Source organism: Durio zibethinus, chromosome 15, assembly GCF_047325235.1.
Source record: "Durio zibethinus cultivar Kanyao isolate XHJ-2024 chromosome 15, ASM4732523v1, whole genome shotgun sequence".
Taxonomy (NCBI): domain Eukaryota; kingdom Viridiplantae; phylum Streptophyta; class Magnoliopsida; order Malvales; family Malvaceae; genus Durio; species Durio zibethinus.
The window spans coordinates 20886003-20903747 of NC_143176.1; the positions used below are offsets into that span (position 1 = coordinate 20886003).

At 34.4% G+C, this 17745-nt stretch overlaps 3 protein-coding genes across 8 annotated transcripts; 2 read left to right on the forward strand and 1 right to left on the reverse strand.

The window, feature by feature from the left end:
* The first annotated feature begins 1021 nt into the window (after positions 1 to 1021).
* LOC111301290 (serine/threonine-protein kinase D6PKL1-like) lies at positions 1022 to 6381 on the forward strand. Of its 2 annotated transcripts, none has more exons than XM_022896856.2 (3): positions 1022 to 1767; positions 2347 to 4370; positions 5379 to 6381. In XM_022896856.2, exons 2-3 carry the CDS (start codon positions 2638 to 2640, stop codon positions 6235 to 6237), a joined length of 2592 nt encoding a protein of 863 aa, XP_022752591.2. In that variant the 5' UTR covers positions 1022 to 1767; positions 2347 to 2637; the 3' UTR covers positions 6238 to 6381. The 2 variants fall into 2 exon arrangements, with proteins under 2 accessions (XP_022752591.2, XP_022752590.2); XM_022896855.2 differs by having other exon boundaries at positions 2357 to 4370.
* Positions 6382 to 7398: 1017 nt separating this feature from the next.
* LOC111301293 (protein-tyrosine phosphatase) lies at positions 7399 to 13030 on the forward strand. Of its 3 annotated transcripts, none has more exons than XM_022896861.2 (5): positions 7399 to 7957; positions 8275 to 8410; positions 8570 to 8637; positions 8719 to 8805; positions 12694 to 13030. In XM_022896861.2, the coding sequence occupies exons 1-5, from the start codon at positions 7547 to 7549 to the stop codon at positions 12772 to 12774; spliced, it is 783 nt and encodes a 260-aa protein (XP_022752596.2). In that variant the 5' UTR covers positions 7399 to 7546; the 3' UTR covers positions 12775 to 13030. The 3 variants fall into 3 exon arrangements, with proteins under 3 accessions (XP_022752596.2, XP_022752594.2, XP_022752595.2); XM_022896860.2 differs by having other exon boundaries at positions 7437 to 7957; positions 8275 to 8422; positions 12694 to 12986; XM_022896859.2 differs by having other exon boundaries at positions 7435 to 7957; positions 8570 to 8805; positions 12694 to 12986.
* Positions 13031 to 13181: 151 nt separating this feature from the next.
* Positions 13182 to 16956, reverse strand: LOC111301291 (alkaline/neutral invertase E, chloroplastic-like). Of its 3 annotated transcripts, XM_022896858.2 has the most exons (8): positions 16767 to 16918; positions 16211 to 16547; positions 15879 to 16108; positions 15606 to 15771; positions 15309 to 15520; positions 14453 to 14946; positions 14300 to 14348; positions 13182 to 13837 (listed from the first exon to the last, which is right to left on the reverse strand). In XM_022896858.2, exons 2-8 carry the CDS (start codon positions 16497 to 16499, stop codon positions 13511 to 13513), a joined length of 1767 nt encoding a protein of 588 aa, XP_022752593.1. In that variant the 5' UTR covers positions 16500 to 16547; positions 16767 to 16918; the 3' UTR covers positions 13182 to 13510. The 3 variants fall into 3 exon arrangements, with proteins under 3 accessions (XP_022752593.1, XP_022752592.1, XP_089600880.1); XM_022896857.2 differs by having other exon boundaries at positions 15879 to 16547; positions 16767 to 16956; XM_089744754.1 differs by having other exon boundaries at positions 15879 to 16543; positions 16767 to 16890.
* Between the last annotated feature and the right edge of the window lie 789 nt (positions 16957 to 17745).

A 17745-nucleotide genomic window follows, 5' to 3' on the forward strand; every position in this document is an offset into this window, starting at 1 on the left:
AAATTTGCCACAGAATTCTTTGCCGACATACGAGTTTTCATCTTTATTATTCCCATGAATTGTTACGTGTATGGATAAGAAACATGCTACATATGTAACTTGTTCCAATCAATTTATATAGATATGTTTAAGAAGATTCTGTCAAAAATTTTTAAAGACATGACAATTTGTTATTGAGAGACACTTAAGAAAAACTTCATGTTCTTCTTGAATGAATTTTGGTCTGTCAAACTTGATTATAACCATTGACCTAAATGATGAGGGCAATTAATGCTTATTAGGTGGGGAAACGACCCATAGGTCTAAGAAAAGAATGGCAAGCAAAGCATTTTCTCCAAATAAACTATAATAAAATGGCTTTTAAGAGGATAGAGGGAGAGGAACTATAAACACTGAAAATTGAATTTTAATTTTATAAGAACTCATCTCTCATTAACGATAGATAAATTATTTGAGCTAAATTTTAAATTCTAAACAAATGATTTTCAATATTTATATATGTAATTGCTAGGGTTATTTGAGATCAACATGATATGATAATCTTTTTTCTTGATAGTTACTATCAATAGACAAGTCAAAAGCATTTTTTATTTTTAGATTAAATTGATATGTCAGATCGATTTGATCATAAAAAATTACATAATGAATCTACGTAATAAAATTTTTTTAATATTTACTTATCATTTTTAGAATAGATGATCAATATCCATATTAACTTAATTTGTCAGAAACTAATCTCAAATAAATTTTTTATATCTTTCTCTTTACAATTGTAAATAAAACCATATAGGTACTATTTGATCATTTTATTTTTCTTAATTTTTTGATCTACTCCTTTTTATTTTTCATTGCCGATCTGTCTTAAATATTAAGATACAAATGCTGAGACCATTCCCAACTTATTACCTCTTATAGTTCACCTCGTACGGTGAATAACCAAAAAGTTGGAATAACTTACATCTTTCAAATTTTTCCTCACAATAAAAGAAACTTCATGCAAATAGTAATAACTCGAGGTAACTATTCAACTTTTTAAAGAAATAAAAGATGCTGAAAACTCTGGAGAAGCTTTGACTGTATATGACATATCCATTGTTGGAAGGACAAGAAGAATGTGATTGATTTTGCATATTTTTGACATTCTTTGTCTCTTAGCCCTTGGGGGACAATCATGCATCTTCTTGAATCGAAATGCCAGCAGCAAACCAGACCAGCCCCATAGTTAACTGCTCCATCCTTTCGGATTTCATGCACAATGTTTTTTCGTATAATTGATTTTATGACTCAGTGTTCATTATTTTTGGATTATTTTCATTGTATAATTGACACATAGAAATGCTGGATACAAGCCTAACCTGTCGACATGCAAAATTGGGTACAATTGCTTTCCAACCAGAGGCTTTCTTTTCCCTTTTTATAACAGTAACCAAAAAAACAAAAAAAAAAATTTGTGTTGGTATTTTTCCGCCATTACAGAGAAAAAGAAACAGTAGAGCAGCAGTAGAAGTAGTAGTAGAACAAGGTGAAACTTCTCGTGATTGGCATATCCAACTTTTCCTTTCTTTTCCCTCTCTCTCTCTCTCTTCATTCACTCAATTAACAATTTTCTCTTCTTTCCACTCTCTTTCCCTCCTCTGTCCTAACCCTAATTATACCCCTTACCTTTCTCTAGCTGCCCAAATTTTCTTCCTTTCTCTCTTTTTCTTTTTGTTTGGCATCTTCAAAGGCAACGCTTTTTTGGGTTCTACGTATTTCCCAGTTTCAGAGGTACCCTTTTGATCATTCTCTGTTAAATTTTCTTTTAACTGTTCTGTTTTGGGTTTTTTGGGTTCTAGCTGTTGCTATGCTTTACTTTTTTATTCAATTTCTTCTGCTATGAAAAAATTCTTTGTAGTTGTAGAGTTTTGCATCTTGGTTTTTATTGTTCTTGCTAGCTTTTTATAGGAGGTAAAGTTATTTGATTCTGTAAAGTTATGCTTTTTAGGTTTGAAAGCTTCAGTTTTTATGCTCCTTTTAGATGTAAAAATAGTTGTTTGAACGTGTTGGTTGGTTGTGTTCATTAAGCCAAAAGCCTTGATGTGTGCATGAGATTTTGGTTGAAACTCAAAGTTAAGAGTTTGTTCTCTGTAGGGCTTTCAATGAAATTGAATTCTTGCTATAAAGGCAGTTGTTGTATAGCTTTAATGGTCCATGATTTCGGTAGTGTTACGCTTCTTTAATTTTGAAAAAGAAATATGAACGTTGATAGTACTGATGACTTGATTTGTTTGACGAGGTTTGGTTATTTGGTTAATTACTTTTAGTGCAGTAGTGAATGAGTGTTGGATTATTCACGTCCTTTTATAGAATTGTGCAGGATCATGCTACTTCAGTGACAGTTTTCTTTCGTGGCTTCTAATTCTCTGAAACTTTGTGATCGTTGTGGATTTTGGGTGCTGTGTTTGAAATTAAAAAGTGGATTTTGACTGGCCTTTCAAATCCGAGAACCATTATGATCCTAGATAATCATGAGGGATACGTGAGGTTGTCTTATTGCTCAGTTCTACACTATCTTCGAAATACTTCTTCGGAAATGGATTAGAGTAAGTTTGCAAAGCCATAGTTCTCTTGTAAGCCTTTGAGTTGAACCGTGGAGAGATGGATACTGTGCGTAGTACTTCTGAAATTGTTGAATCCACTGATGAATTAGATGCTGAATTGAAAATGGGGGTACATGCTAAGAACCACCATATGCCAAAATCAGAAAATAAGTATTCTATAGAGGATGATATTAATCGTCTTTTCGAAGCAATTGACATTAGGACATCTTCTAGGATTTCTGGTTTCTCAAGTGAAATTGGTAGAGATGCTTTACGAAAGAGTGCAATGAAAAGACCAGTTAGAGTTGGCTCTTCTCAAGCTTCAGGGATTGGAATTTCTGAACCTGTGAGTTTGAAGCAGGCACTTAGAGGGTTGTGCATCTCTCAGGCATCGGAGATGGCTGCTATGAAGAAGCGATTTTCAAAGCCAGCAGGTTCTTCAGGGGCCTCAGAGGCAGGAACCATCAAAAGATTATACAGGGCAGTAGTAGTTGAAGCAAATGGATCTGGTATTCCCCTAAATGAAGGTAAAGGGAATTTAGTGGAAATCTCCCTTGTTCCTGAAAAGATTGCGTCCAATTCTCCTGACAAGATGCCTGAATCTTTGCAAGTGCCAAAGCAGGAGGTTTTCAACCAAAATTCCTGTCCTTCAGATAATGCAACAATAGAAAAGGAAATACTAACCAGATTACAATCCCCAGATCAGATTGCTTCTTTGGTTATGGAGTCTGAAAGTGAAGTATCAAAAGCAGAACTTAAAAAACTGAAATCTATAGATTCTTCCTCTGTTAATCATGCTGCTGAGGAATCCTTGGAGATTGGTTGTTCCTCAACTCAGGTTTATGTTGAAACTCCTGTGCCTGATAAGGAGCCAAAGGGCAAGTTGCATGCTGAATCTTCTCTCTCCGTTTCTAGTGCTGCTGGTAAGTTGAAATCTGTTTGTGAAACTCCACGTCTAATCAAGCCAGTCTTTAGGAACAAGAGCTTTATAAGGAAGAAAGAAAAGCACGAATCAACTTCTTCTGTCAGCAGTTCCCATTCCTGTAATGGTTGTCTCAGCAATGATCTTGGTCCTAGCACTAGTTATTCAGATAGGCAAACACAGAAACATGCTTCAGGCAAGGGAAGAAAAGAAAATCTGAAAGTTTCTTCAGTTTCCGGCAGTACAAATCATAGCATTGATGTTAACTCAAGCATGGTGGGTACAAGTTTCAAATCAACTTTGAGTTCAAACTGTAATAACAAATCCAAAGCCCTGTTGACCAAAGCTGATGACAGATCAAGATCAAGGGAAAAGGGGGAGTTTTCCCAGAGCTCCAAAAGTAGCATTGGGGAGTACAGTAGTAGCACAACCACGAGTGAAGAAAGCAATATCAGTGGGTCTAGTCGGAGTGGTAGCAGACCTCACATGTCAAAAGATTTGAGGTGGGAAGCTATACGCTCTGTTCAAAAGCAGCATGGAAGCTTCAGTTTGAGGCACTTCAAGCTTCTCAAGAAGCTTGGTTGTGGGGACATTGGGATTGTTTATCTTGCTGAGCTAACTGGAACAAACTGCTTATTTGCTTTGAAAGTGATGGACAATGATTTTTTGTTGAGCCGCAAGAAGATGCCTAGGGCACAAACAGAAAAGGAGATAATGCAAATGCTGGACCATCCTTTTCTTCCTACACTATATGCGTATTTTGCAACAGAAAAACTTTCTTGCTTGGTTATGGAGTATTGTCCAGGTGGAGATTTGCATGTGTTACGACAGAAACAACCTGGCAGGAGTTTCTCTGAACAAGCAGCAAGGTAAAATCTATCTCTTAATGATGTTAAGATATGCTTTTAGTTTGGAATATAACATTGTTTTGGTGGACTGAAATTTTTAGTGTTCATTGTACCTCGTTTTTAATTTCATCTATTTCTGATTCTGCATGACTAACGGAAGTCCATACAGGAAAATAAGGAAGAGAAAACACTGTTGTTATTTTGTCTGAAATAGATCTATTCATCTTAGTATCTATTCTTCTCGTCATTTATTTTTGTAATTTCAGTACAAACCCACCTTTCATGTTTAAGAACTTGCAACCAAAAAGGAAAAGAAGCAAAAAATGCTTTCATATTGAATTGACATCTAGGATGATTGCGAATTGGCAGTTGCCATCATGAGAACTCATGCACCTCAGAAAATGATAGAATTTTCCAATAAAACAAAAGCATTATAGATTTTAAGTGGTAATTGTAGGAGTAAATCTTAATCCGAGTTCTCAAATTGAGATTATTTATATTGGTTTAATGTTCATGCAGATGCCATTTTCTTGATTTTGATGTCCCTCAAAAGATCACACAAGTGATGGAGCTTAAATTCAAATTGACAACAATAGATTATTAAGTTTTAATCATAATTAAGATCTCTGTGAGTATTTTGAAATTAGATTTGAATAAACATTATTATGGTCTTTTTAGGCCTTGGAATGTTCAAAATTAGGTGCTCCTAGGATATGGTGAAAGATATGATATACTTGAATATTTGTGATGCTGTGATCTGCATTGAGTTAAATATATTGCATGTTTTTGTCAGGCTTTGGAGTCCAGATTGTTCACCGTTTGTATCGTTAAGTGTGTATTTTCCTATGTCTTTGCTTCTTTTCTTTCCATTTGGACCTGATGCACAACTTCATCTTGAAGAGAGGACCATTTTGTCTATGTTTAGTAGTATAAGATTGAAGAATTTCTGGATGCTATCTTCATCCTCAGTTTCTTACCGCCATGCTTCTCTGATGTTTTTGTTCCAATTTCTGGTTTTCATATACATAGGTTTTATGTTGCTGAAGTCCTCCTTGCATTGGAGTACCTACACATGCTTGGTGTTGTATATCGAGATCTAAAACCAGAAAATATCCTGGTTAGAGAAGACGGTCACATCATGCTCACAGATTTTGACTTGTCACTCAGATGTGCTGTTAATCCAGTGCTGCTTAAATCCACTTCACCTGTTGCTGAACCTGCTGAGAAGATGTCAAGTCCATGCTCTGAATCCAGCTGTATTGAGCCTTTCTGCCTTAATCCCTCGTTTCAAGTCCCATGCTTCACTCCTAGGCTTCTATCGCTTGCTTCCAAATCAAGGAGGATAAAGTCTGACCCAGCTACTCAGATTAGCCCCATGCCACAGCTTGTAGTGGAGCCAACCAGCGCCCGATCAAACTCATTTGTTGGAACGCATGAATACCTTGCTCCAGAAATCATCAAGGGTGAGGGTCACGGGAATGCTGTTGATTGGTGGACGTTTGGAATCTTTCTATTTGAGCTTTTGTATGGTAAAACACCCTTCAAAGGTTCAGGAAATGACGAAACACTATCCAATGTTGTGTCACATAGCCTTAGGTTTCCTAGTAGCCCTACGGTTAGTTTTCATGCAAGAGATTTGATAAGAGGGCTTTTAGTTAAGGAACCTGAGAATCGATTAGGATCAGTGAAAGGAGCTGCAGAGATCAAACAGCATCCTTTTTTTGAGGGCCTAAATTGGGCTCTGATACGTTGTGCAACACCACCTGAGATGCCAAGGTTCTGTGACACTGGCATCTGTGTGCCAACCTCAGTTTTGCTGAAAAAGGACAGCACCAAAGGCGACGAATTCCTGGGCACAGAAGACCATATGGAGTTTGATATGTTTTAGCTAGAGCTTATCTGATGTGGCAAAAGATGATGTTTTGGTTCTCTTTTTAACAGTGAGGTTTCTGATCCTGTTGTTGTAACTGATATATGTAGCACATGTTGTAAATGTAATTCAGAAAATTGGCGGCAAGTCATTACTATGAGATAGATATACGGTAGAGCAGTTGAGTCTTCAAAAAGTGCAGCCAGCTTCTTGATTTTCGTAGTATTGATTCAAGCTTGTGAGCACCACTATATTAAACTGAATGCAGTGTGTAATATCAGTATATACATTATACATCCATTTCTCAGTTTTCTGCCAGCTTGATTTGCTTTCACCAACGGTGTGAAAGGTAATTCTAGCACTCGCATTCCTGTTCTTTTCACCCTCATAAAATACACTTTTTGCTAATAATATAAACTCCATTAAACGTCATGGAAAGACCAAATATTTCAACATTTAACATGGGCGCTGTCTTGCAATTATTAGCCTGTGGCACTTACCCTGATTTTTACTAGCGTCTGAAGTTTGATTCTCCTTCAAAAAGCAAATCAAGCTGCATCTCCAGCAAAGCTTTTAGACTGTTTTAACGGATTAAAATCAGAAAATTAATTAAGTTAATTTTATGAAGATTGTACTTACGAGATATTATTCATTTTTATTCAAATTTTTTTTATCACATAAAATAAACTTTATCAATATGGATTTTGGTATCAATATATATAATATAATATTTTCACTTTTTTTTAGTGTAAAATTAGAGGCCTCATAGTTTTTTCTATTAAAATTTAATATTTTTATAAAAGCTTAACATAAAACATATACAGATCCAGATAATAAAAATCACATCAAAAATTAAAATTTTAGAAGTAATTCATATTGTCTAACACTTAGCTCTCTTGAATTTATAAAGATTTACACTTAACTTATAAAGTATTATCTACTTTAATAAAAAAATTTCATAATTTTATCCTAAAAAAACATTTTAGATATAAATTTAAATCTTAACATATTTATTATATCATATTTTCACGTTGAAATTGGAAACATAACAAATTTATACTATCACTTTTAAAAATCAACATATCATCTTCTTTCCTAATTATGATTTGATTGTCATTAAAAAAAAAAAATGAAAGATTTTAAACCCAACAAAATGTCCAATACCGAAACAAATTGTTTGATTTGGTTTAACCAAGCTCGTTGCTGAAAGTCCAAATTGCTAAGCAACCCCACATTTCTTCAGGTTTTTATCTCTCTCGGTTTAACTTTAACACTGCCCCAACTCTTTTCAAAGCCAATCCAGTCCCCAACTCTGATTGCAGGAGTTATGAGACCATCGCTGAACGGTACCACAACTAGACTATTATCATCAGCAACTCCTCCATATTTACCTTTTTGCCAGCACTCCCATTTCCTTTCTCCCAGGGCCTCATTTTCTATTCTTCCTTCTCCATCAAACAAATACCCATCTCTCCAAAACCCCAAATCCCCTTCATATCCCCACCAAAACCTTGACAATTATCCTGCTTTTGGGCTGCTGGTAAAAGCATCAATGGCCTCGTCAGCACCATCCACAGGAGCTGCGACAGAGACAAAACCTTTCTCTGTTCTGTTTGTTTGCTTAGGCAATATCTGCAGGAGTCCAGCTGCTGAAGGTGTCTTTAGAGACATCGTGAAAAAGAAAGGCCTTGACTCCAAGTTTAACATTGACTCTGCTGGCACCATTAATTACCATGAGGTATATATACTTCAAATATGCTAAAATGGTATTTTTGGACTGAGTTTTTACTTATATCTATGGGCAAATATATGTATGTTTTGGTTTATGATTTAGTTATTAGAATCAGTATAATTGAAGCTTTCTGGGGATACCAGGGAATTTAAATGATCAAGATTGATTCTTTCTAGGATTCCAAGCAATGTGAACGATTGGATTATATAACCTTTCTTTTAAACTTTTAATGTTTTGATTGTCAGCAATCAATGGCTTATAGTGAAGGGAAAATGGGATTTAAAAAAAAAAAAATTAATTAAGGGTTTTTGTTGTTCCTGAAGGGAAATCTGGCAGACCCAAGAATGAGGGAAGCCTCAAAAAGGCGTGGGATTGAGATAACATCTATTTCAAGGCCAATCCGGCCGTCAGACTTCAGAGATTTTGATCTTATTCTTGCAATGGACAAGCAAAATAGAGGCATTATTCATGGTTTTCCTGTTTAATTTAACCTTTTGGAAGTCTTATATTTGGGTTTAAATTGAATTCGTTGGTGCTCTGTAACTTTTGATTGTCCAGCTTTAGTTATATGTACCAAATAGTATTAGACATATTGATAGTTATTTCTGATGCATGCAGAGGATATATTGGAGGCTTTTAATAGGTGGAAATTCAGAGAGACACTTCCTGCTGATGGACATAAAAAGGTTAGTAGCATATTAAGAGTGAAGACTATCAGTCAATTATGGAGTAGGTTTTTTACTCTGATTTTTGTACTGATTATGCAGGTTAGACTGATGTGTTCTTATTGTAAGAAACATGATGAAACGGAAGTCCCTGATCCGTACTATGGTGGACCGCAAGGTTTTGAGAAGGTAATGTATGAGGATTTTCATATTTAAAACTGGATTATAAAACTTGAAATGGGAATCAATTCATCTGGTTCCTCTTTGCAAATTTTTGGAATATGGGGAATGTTTAACGGACTTTAAAGAACAGTGAGCTTTTTAGGTCAGATAGTGTTGTAGGAAAAATTGTGGTAAGGGAGGGAGGCGGAAGCATGCGGGTATGGTGAGGTTGAAAGAAGAAAATGATGAAAGAATAAGAAATAAGGGAGAACTTGAGAAGTTATTAACCAAACTTTCTTCTTATTCTTATTCTGGAAGGGAGGGAGAGACAGATTAGAGAGAGCATGGTGATGTTTGTTATTTTGAAAGAAGAAAAAGAAGAATGGAAATGAGGAAATGGAAAGTTCTGTTCAAAGAAGTCTTTTCCCCCTTCTTTATTTTATTTTATTTTTTGGGCTTAGATTTTTTGTGCTAATTCTACCTATGGTATTGGGTTGAATTTCTGAAAATTTTGGTTTTGGATATTAAAGGAGAAATATTTTGTTTCCTCTTTTCCATCCACCCGTTTTTTCTTTTTACTTTTCTTTCCTACCAAGCGTGGCATAAAATGCCATGTACAATCTTTAGTTTGGTTAATGGAAGCCAAAATTGGTGGTGATGATAACTTCGTTCTAAAGAGGAGTGTCATAATGTATAGATCCATGGACCTACTGTTAGATATGAATTAGAGAAGTCGTCACCAATCTTTTTTGGTTAAGTGTGATTAGCCACCTGAAACATATTCTGGTCTGTGAAAACAGATGTTAGATTCGAGAGTCGATTACGCATAGGAAAGGTTGTAGTACCCCCACAACGCCTATCCAAAGAATAGTACCAATTTGATTTCAAATTATCAAAATCTTGATCATTTTGATGATTTACCAAATAATTTAATATTGAAAATTAACCCTAAAATTCTTATAATAGTTTGATAGCAATTTAAGATAATTCTTTCATTTCAGAAGTATTCATAAAGACTAGTATCCTATTCTTGAGAGGTTTCGTTGTCGGATTTATTAATTTTTATTACAGAAAAATTAGTAAAGCCTTCCAATAGTTTGGTAGAGTTCACTTCAAAGCAATCTTTTAATACTTTAGAGGATAAAAATTATTTTTGTTTATTTGAAAATATATAATTTTTTTATTTTTTGTAGTGAAGGGATTTTTTATTATTTTTATTGAAAACTTTATTTGACAAGATATTTTTTTATCTGACAAGATGTTTTTTTTCTTTATAAAAAAAATTATTTTTAATTTCAGAAACAAAATGTAGAAATAATATCCTTTTAAAAAAAAAGCCAAAAAAATAATACATAAAAAATAATAACATAAAATAAGTGGGTTAAAAATAAAATAAAATGAAAAAAAAAAAACCTGTGATCGGGTTAGATCGATACCAAGGTTAGCGCGCGGATCTTGAGCTATTCAAAACGACTTCGTGTTAGGGAAGTATAAAAATCACACCACTCAGTTTTTCTTCAGAATTATTTGTGTATGTCTCTCTTTCTAAAATGGTTATTCTTCTGTCTTCTCTCTAATTGATTCTCAAAAATTGATGAATAAATCTCAACTGCTGACAGAGAATTTTCGAAAATCCAATAAATTATCTAGAAAGCTAAACCCAAAAATCTCTGGAATGCAAAACCCTACATAAATTTAAACCCAAAAACACCAAATCCCAATCCTAAAAATTCTCTAGAGTTTCTGCATAATCTTTTCTCTCTCTCTAAATGATCCCTTGCTTTGATCACAGGTTTATATAGGAATTTATGCTTAATCAATTCCCCTTAAATCTATGATTTTATTTGATTTCCGTTTTAATGAAAATTTACTCTAAAATCAAATCCCAAAATTTCTCCTTATCAATTTAACGTGAATTGATTATAGAATTAAATTCCGACAATCTCTTCATATTATTTTTAACACCAATTGATTTTGGAATTAAATTTCAAAATCTCTCAATTATGGTTGAAGCTTAATTTCGAAAAAATATTTCCAAACAAAATGGGGTGCCTACAAGGAGAAGAGGTTATGTGCTCTCTCTCTCTCTCTCTCTCTATATATATATATATATATATATATATAATGCCATCTCCTGCATGCTTGGCATAGTAGTCCATTTAATAAGTGGGAAAAACTAATTTGATAGACTAAAAATGTATAAAAAATGAGCATGCTGTATGCTGGATAGGAATATGCATCTATCTTTGGTCCTTGTTTAGAAGATGTAGTGTATGTATTTTGTAGTACAGTTAGAATAAATCCTGTTGATTCTTGATTTTACTTTTTGAAGTTAGAAAGCTGTCTGTTTTTGTTCCTTTTTCTTTCTTATTATCCTTGAACTCTCGAATATGAAAAATCAGTATGTGTCACGTAGGGTTGGCAACGAGTCAGGTCGGAGTAGAGTTTTGCTCGCCTCGAACCCAATCCGACGTTTATGTTTATTAAACTTGAACCCGACCCGAAATTTTTTTTAATACTCGAACTTGACCCGCACTCGATATTATATAAACCGTTTCCAATCCAATCCGAAATTAATAAAATATTATTTTTTAAAATATAAAAATATTTTTTTAGATATAAATATTTAAATATATTATTATATAAATATATAAATAATTAATTAAATAATTTTTTTTTATATAATATCGGGTTGGGTTTTAGATAAACCCGACCCGATTCGAAATCCGATTTAAAAAAAAAAAATCGATTTAATGAGGTCGGGTCGGGTCGGAATCCGTTAGCGACGGGTTGGGTTGCCCACCCTAGTGCCTAGAGTTGGCATCGGGTTAAGTTCGAGGCAGGTTTTGCTCGTCCCGAACTCAATCCGACTTTATGTGTTATTAAACCCGAACCCGATTTTACCCGAATTTTTTTTTGTTTTTTCATACCCGACCCCAACCCTAGTCCGATACTATATAAATTATATCCGACTCGAAATTAATAAAATATTATTTTTTAAAATATAAAATATTATTTTTAAAATATAAATATTTTAAAATATCATTATATAAATATATATATAAATAATTAAATAATTAATTAAAAAATAATTTTTTATATAATATAAGGTCGAGTTTATTTAAAATCCGAACCCGACCCGATCCGAAATCCGAATTTCAAAAAAAAAAAATCGACCACATAGAGTCGGGTTAAGTAAGAACCCGTCGGAGACGGGTTGGATTGCCGGCCCTACTAGTGCCACATGGCTTCACCGACTTTGTAGTGCATCGAGTACTAGTCTTTTTGCTGGAGCTAACTTATAATGTTGCTTCGTTTGTTTAACACATTACTGTCTGTTCTTTATTACCAAATATCCAATCATATCCTTGAACTCCCTATGCTGTGTATTCGGCATCAATTTGCCGCTTATGATTCTTGACAATCTTCTTTGCTGGAGCAAGTACTAGTTTTCTGTGTGACATTAGCCTTTTCAATGTTGCCTTTATCCCATCACCTAATAATGTTACCTCCATTGTGTAACACATCTCTCTCTCTCTCTCTCTCTCTCTCTAGGTAAAGACTACATACATCTTTAAACTGTTTAATCAACTCATTTTAACTTCCCCTTGTTTTGGTGCATTCATCATTTTATGATGACAACCGCTCGCCTTTTATTTGAAAAAAAAAAGAAACAAAAAAGAGATATTATCCCACGGTTTCTTGTAATGCTTGATTACCAGATGCAATGAGATACTGGTCTATCCCTCTTAAGTACTATAAAGTTGTTGATTAGCTAAAACAAAATTGGGCGGTTTCATTTCATCTTTTAGTCATCCTACTGAGCCTCCCATGTTTTGATTTCATTCAGCAAGTTATGGTAATTATATTCTGCATACAATTTAGCAAAGCTTATGAGTTCTGTTTCAATAGCAGGTATTAGACTTACTTGAAGATGCGTGTGAATCGTTACTGGACAACATCTTGGCAGAAAACAGCAACATTCGTAGTTCCTAAGCTTTTCTACATGAATGCTCTGGTTGATCCAGTCTAGGCCTTGATATTGACCTGGAAAATGTCAATATACCCACAGTATCTACACTTTGTAGCTTGAATAGGGACTTCCATCAGTAAGCAATAAATGAAATTGGAGTTTGTATGTATTTAACCGTTTGTTTGGCATGCCAAAATTCATGAATGAAAAGTAACATCTGGATTTGGGACGTGTAGTAGAGGTTGTTGAATAATACTGTTGGACCCCATTATTTACCTAGATTTCTAAGTAGTGGAAACTATTGTTCTTCTATTTAACCTGGATTGTTTAACAAACTCTAAATATTAGCTCAAATCAATAATATTTCTCACTTCCCATTGAAGATTTCAATCCTTCAACGCTCGACAGAAATCCACACGCAGATGCATGATAAAAGAAAAATGTCGCTACTCCCGATTCCAAGCCTGTATTTTTTTTGTGGTATAAAGGGTATATCCACAATATTCAATCAAGGGTAAGAAGTGATTCCCTCCATATGTATAATCGTACAACTACGGATTCCAAAAACCAGAAAGCTTACTGCTACTGTAATTGCCAGAACAAAAATTTGTACAGCAAGGGAATTGTATAGCGTACATGGTGTGAACTTAGCTAGGTAGGGATCAATCTCATGCCTTAATGGTGGTACTCACTTCACTTTTAAAAGATTTAGAGAGCTGAATTCTTCATAGGAACCTCAATAGTATCATTTGCTTAAGCTCATACGATGAAGGGCTGTTTAAATCTTTTTCGGCCACGTTTCCTCCTTGGATTAGCACTAAGCATGCAAGAAAAGGCGTTTACAATTTCAGAGTCCTCCTCATTTATAAGAATCTTTGCTGCACTAGGGTTGGCAAGGAGGAGCTTTGCCACAAGGTATCCAGCAATAGACCACGTTTGAAACAACCGTGACTGCTTGCCAATAAATCTTGCTCTTCTAGTGTCATAGTATTCTGGCCACTTGTCTCTAGATAAGTGTCTCTCAGCAAGCATGACAGCTTTTTCAGCAATCTCTGGTCTGTTCATCTTTATGCATGCCACAGTGAGCTGGAACAGCAGCATAATTATGTTAATTACTAGAAAATTCTAATCACCATTTTAGAAAAAGCAAATTCAGATTGGAAGGTGCAGTCAATCTGTCGCATACTACAAAACACTCTATGGGTATAAAATATCTCAGAAATCAAGATGAAAGTACAATAAAAGATACCATAGTATAACACAGTACAAGATCCATGCTTACTCCTGGTTGGATGGATAATGGAACCAATCATCCTTTTCGGATGTATGCTTAACACACGAAACATTCTTAGATAAATTTCAAAAGGACAGGCAGTTAGAAAGAATAAGCCTATGAAAGAATCACATTGCTAATACTTGCATTCACGTTTCAGGAACCTCCAAAGTTCTACTGAGGTAATCTAATGTTGCATTGCCAGAAAATAGTGCAACAATGGCATAAGATCATTCATTACTGCAGTGAATGAAGTTTGGAATGAATAAACTAACCTGCCAAAGCAAAGTTGGCCAAGAACCTCCATTGTGGTATGACCAGGGACTGCAATAAAACAATAATGTTGAGTATGAGTGGAAGAACTAGGAATGAATTGCCATAGTAAATTACTGAGAAGAGAATCATAATCATATAGGTGAAGATCATACGTGTTCTTGGGATCACTGCCTGTAATAATTCGCCATTCCTGGCCCTCAAGAGCAGGATAACATATTTTCAATGGCATATCTGCCACCAATTCTGACCATTTTGCTTCAACAAGATCCAATATGGCATGTGATTGATCAACTGTTGCAAGACTGCTTACAATAGACCATATGTTTCCAAGTGAAAAGAAACGGAAATCCATGTGGGCAGGCTGCAGATTTCCAATCAAATAACCTCCTCTGGCAGGCATGAATTCCACCAACCAGTGAGGGATTTGATCTGGGTAGATGTTGAACTTGTTAACTGCATCATATGAGTATTCCTCTGTCTTGTAACGGTAGATTTCATTAAGTTTTTTCATGTCAATCCAGTAATATTCTCTGATGTGAAATGATAATGCAACTAAACGATTGTTGAGAGCTCTTATAAGGTCGGCTGAACTATCCTCAGGAGCAAGCATCTCACGTGCACAGAGTAATGCCGAATAAAAGAGTGCCTACATGAACACAAAATTTTTATGCAAAAGTATGACTTCAAATCTCCATCTAACAATGAACATGCCCACAATCATGAAGCTTCAGCTTCTGTAAGATAAAAGCAATATAAACCCTAGAAACCTATCAAGCACTGGAGTAAAGACATGTCTCACTCTTCACCATACATTTAAGGGAGAGGTGGAGGTCCACATTTGAAACACAAATATCAACATATCATGTTTCCTGGATCATGCTTAATTGTAGCAACATAGCGCTACGTAGAGGGCATGGATTTGCTCCTTAACAGTTTTGAAGCTACAGATAACATAATTCATTCCTCAAAAGTGTAACTGGGAATCAAACATTTTAAAAAATACTAAACCTGAATTTCCAAAGGATGGCCATGAATTCCCATGCGACGATCTATCATGCAAGAACCATCTGTCACTAATAAAGTCGGAAACATGTCAAAGCCATCAGCAAGACAGAGCTTTAAGATCATTTTAATCCCAGTTTGCACATCAACCCTCTCTTGCACCGAAAGATCGCCAGTGCATTTTCCATATGCTCGTAATAGGATAATCCACCATAATCCTGGAAGTGAAATCAAAAGTTGAACCATTAATCTATTAGGTTATAGTGTAACTCACAGAGATAATTTACCACAACATTCTCTTACCAGAATCAACTGGAGCTACACGGCCAATTGCTGCTTCACCAAAGTCAGGGTCTAATACATCTTCAGTCACAGAATCATCACCATCAAGTGGAACAGTACGCACTTTAAAACTGGCAGGCATCAGCCCCTGACCAGGACTATGACAATCCATGGTTTTCTCCCAGCTCTGTCAATTAAAAAAAGCAAATTAGCGGAGAAGTGACATTCATGCTTCAAACAAGTAATCCAATTGTAATGCTTAATTAGATAACAAGATGAGAAACATTAAATTACCTGCAACTGAAGTGTGTACAGGATGAAATTCCTAACAATATCATATTCTCCCTTCAAAAGAAAAGCTATCCCCGAAGGTATGAAGTCACGGATAAAGACTTGATCATAATTTAGAATGCTAGAGCTGCTTGTATCACTTGCAGCAACCGTTCCAATTGGATTACCACAATAGTACACAACAGACTCCTTCAGAAGATCCCATGCTTCTTCCTCAACTGATTTCCTACTATCTGTAATCATTCCAGCCCCATTCGTGTTACCATTGGCAAACCCTTCCTTATTAGATTTCAAAAGTTGCTTCAACTCAAACTCTTGAACATTATTCACCTTACCCTTGCCAGAAAGTGAAGCCGGTATTCCATGATCCGCGGTTAGTCCATTAACACTATCAGCCTTTTGGCATTTGCATCTCAAAAAACATGAAGATCTTTTTGTTCTGTTCTTTATATCAGTACTACAACAACCAGCACTCCAAAATCCATTGCTCTTTATTCTATTTCGCGATCTTCTTAAACTATAATGGAATTCTGCTAACCCTAAATTTCTTTGTTTTCCAAAATTTGCACCAGATTTGGATAAAATCATAGGATTTAAACATAGAAATGCTTCTGATAAAGCCATCAATCTTAAATTATAAACTGGATTCAACTAATTTCTTCAACCAACTATCTATTCAACACAAAAAGAAAAAAAAAAATGGATTAATGAATAACAACAATACTAAAACTAATGATGGAAAAATTAAAGCATAGTATAAATTTTTTTAGAAGAAAATTTTCTTTTGATATTTTGAAGTTGAAGAAAAGAATCAATCTTTTTCGTTTCTACGATATAAAGCAGGATTTTCAGTTCCTCGTGAAGATAAAAAAAGTGGCAAACTAAACTCACCTCTGTATCATCAAAAGACTTTTATTAGTTCATTTGAAGCAAAAGAAGGCAGCATCTCCAGCTTTTTCTCCGGAAAATGCAGGGTTTTTGCATAAGGTTTACTAGAATTTTCTAGGCATCCAAACAAAGGCTTTTACACTTCTCGCTTGCTCAGATTGGATGAGCGAATGGCAAAGACTATTAAAACGCTGCCGTTTGGTCCAATATCAGTTCCAATTTTGATTGGTCAGGGGGTGGGGCCTCTGGTCAATTTCAATTGGGTGAGAGATCAAGAAAATAAATAACAAAAATGGGAGCATTGGATAATGTTTTTATATCCCTAAAATCAACAACAATTTTGAGCCAGTGGACGTGAGATTTGCACGTGTGGGATGAGGTGGTGCCATGGCCGTCGGACTGAAGGGCGATTTGAGCTTATTTAAGTAATCGATAATAAAAATATAATCTAACGATTCGATATAAATATGCTATGAATAAAAAATTAAAAAATAAAATTTAAAATTTTGATAATAATAATATAAAATTTTAATAAATTTAAAAAATATATTTTATATTAATATAAATTATAACATATAATTTTTATATAAAATATGATATAAATATATAAATTTTAATATTTTATATGATACAAGTATAGTAATAGTCATATTTATAATAAGAACTCTCTTGTAAGGAGACAAAATGGAATAATTTCTTTAAGGAAAAAATTAAATTGTATGAAAACTTCAGCATATGTTCTTTAACATCACGGAATTTTATTTTTTAAAAAATAATTATTTATTATATATTATATGTAATAATTAAATAATAAAGATTTATTTTGATAAATTTATTAATGATTTTATAATAAATAAATAGTTTTTTCAAAAGCGTTTTTTATTTAAAATTATTAACAAATTAAATACTAATTAATGAAATTAAAAATTCAATACTCAAATTACTGATAAGCAATGTACCTTTGCCACCACATAATTAATTA

Excerpts from the sequence above, each read along its gene's own strand:
- LOC111301291 (XM_022896857.2), bottom strand. The coding sequence starts at position 16,499 with ATGGCTTTATCAGAAGCATTTCTATGTTTAAATCCTATGATTTTATCC. Across the intron at positions 15,772-15,878 it reads TGTACACACTTCAGTTGCAG|AGCTGGGAGAAAACCATGGA; the intron begins GTAATTTAATGT and ends TTTAATTGACAG. Across the intron at positions 14,947-15,308 it reads GCCATCCTTTGGAAATTCAG|GCACTCTTTTATTCGGCATT; the intron begins GTTTAGTATTTT and ends GTGTTCATGTAG.
- LOC111301293 (XM_022896859.2), top strand. The coding sequence starts at position 7,547 with ATGAGACCATCGCTGAACGGTACCACAACTAGACTATTATCATCAGCA. Across the intron at positions 7,958-8,274 it reads GCACCATTAATTACCATGAG|GGAAATCTGGCAGACCCAAG; the intron begins GTATATATACTT and ends TTGTTCCTGAAG. Across the intron at positions 8,411-8,569 it reads AATGGACAAGCAAAATAGAG|AGGATATATTGGAGGCTTTT; the intron begins GCATTATTCATG and ends TGATGCATGCAG.
- LOC111301290 (XM_022896856.2), top strand. The coding sequence starts at position 2,638 with ATGGATACTGTGCGTAGTACTTCTGAAATTGTTGAATCCACTGATGAA. Across the intron at positions 4,371-5,378 it reads TTCTCTGAACAAGCAGCAAG|GTTTTATGTTGCTGAAGTCC; the intron begins GTAAAATCTATC and ends TCATATACATAG.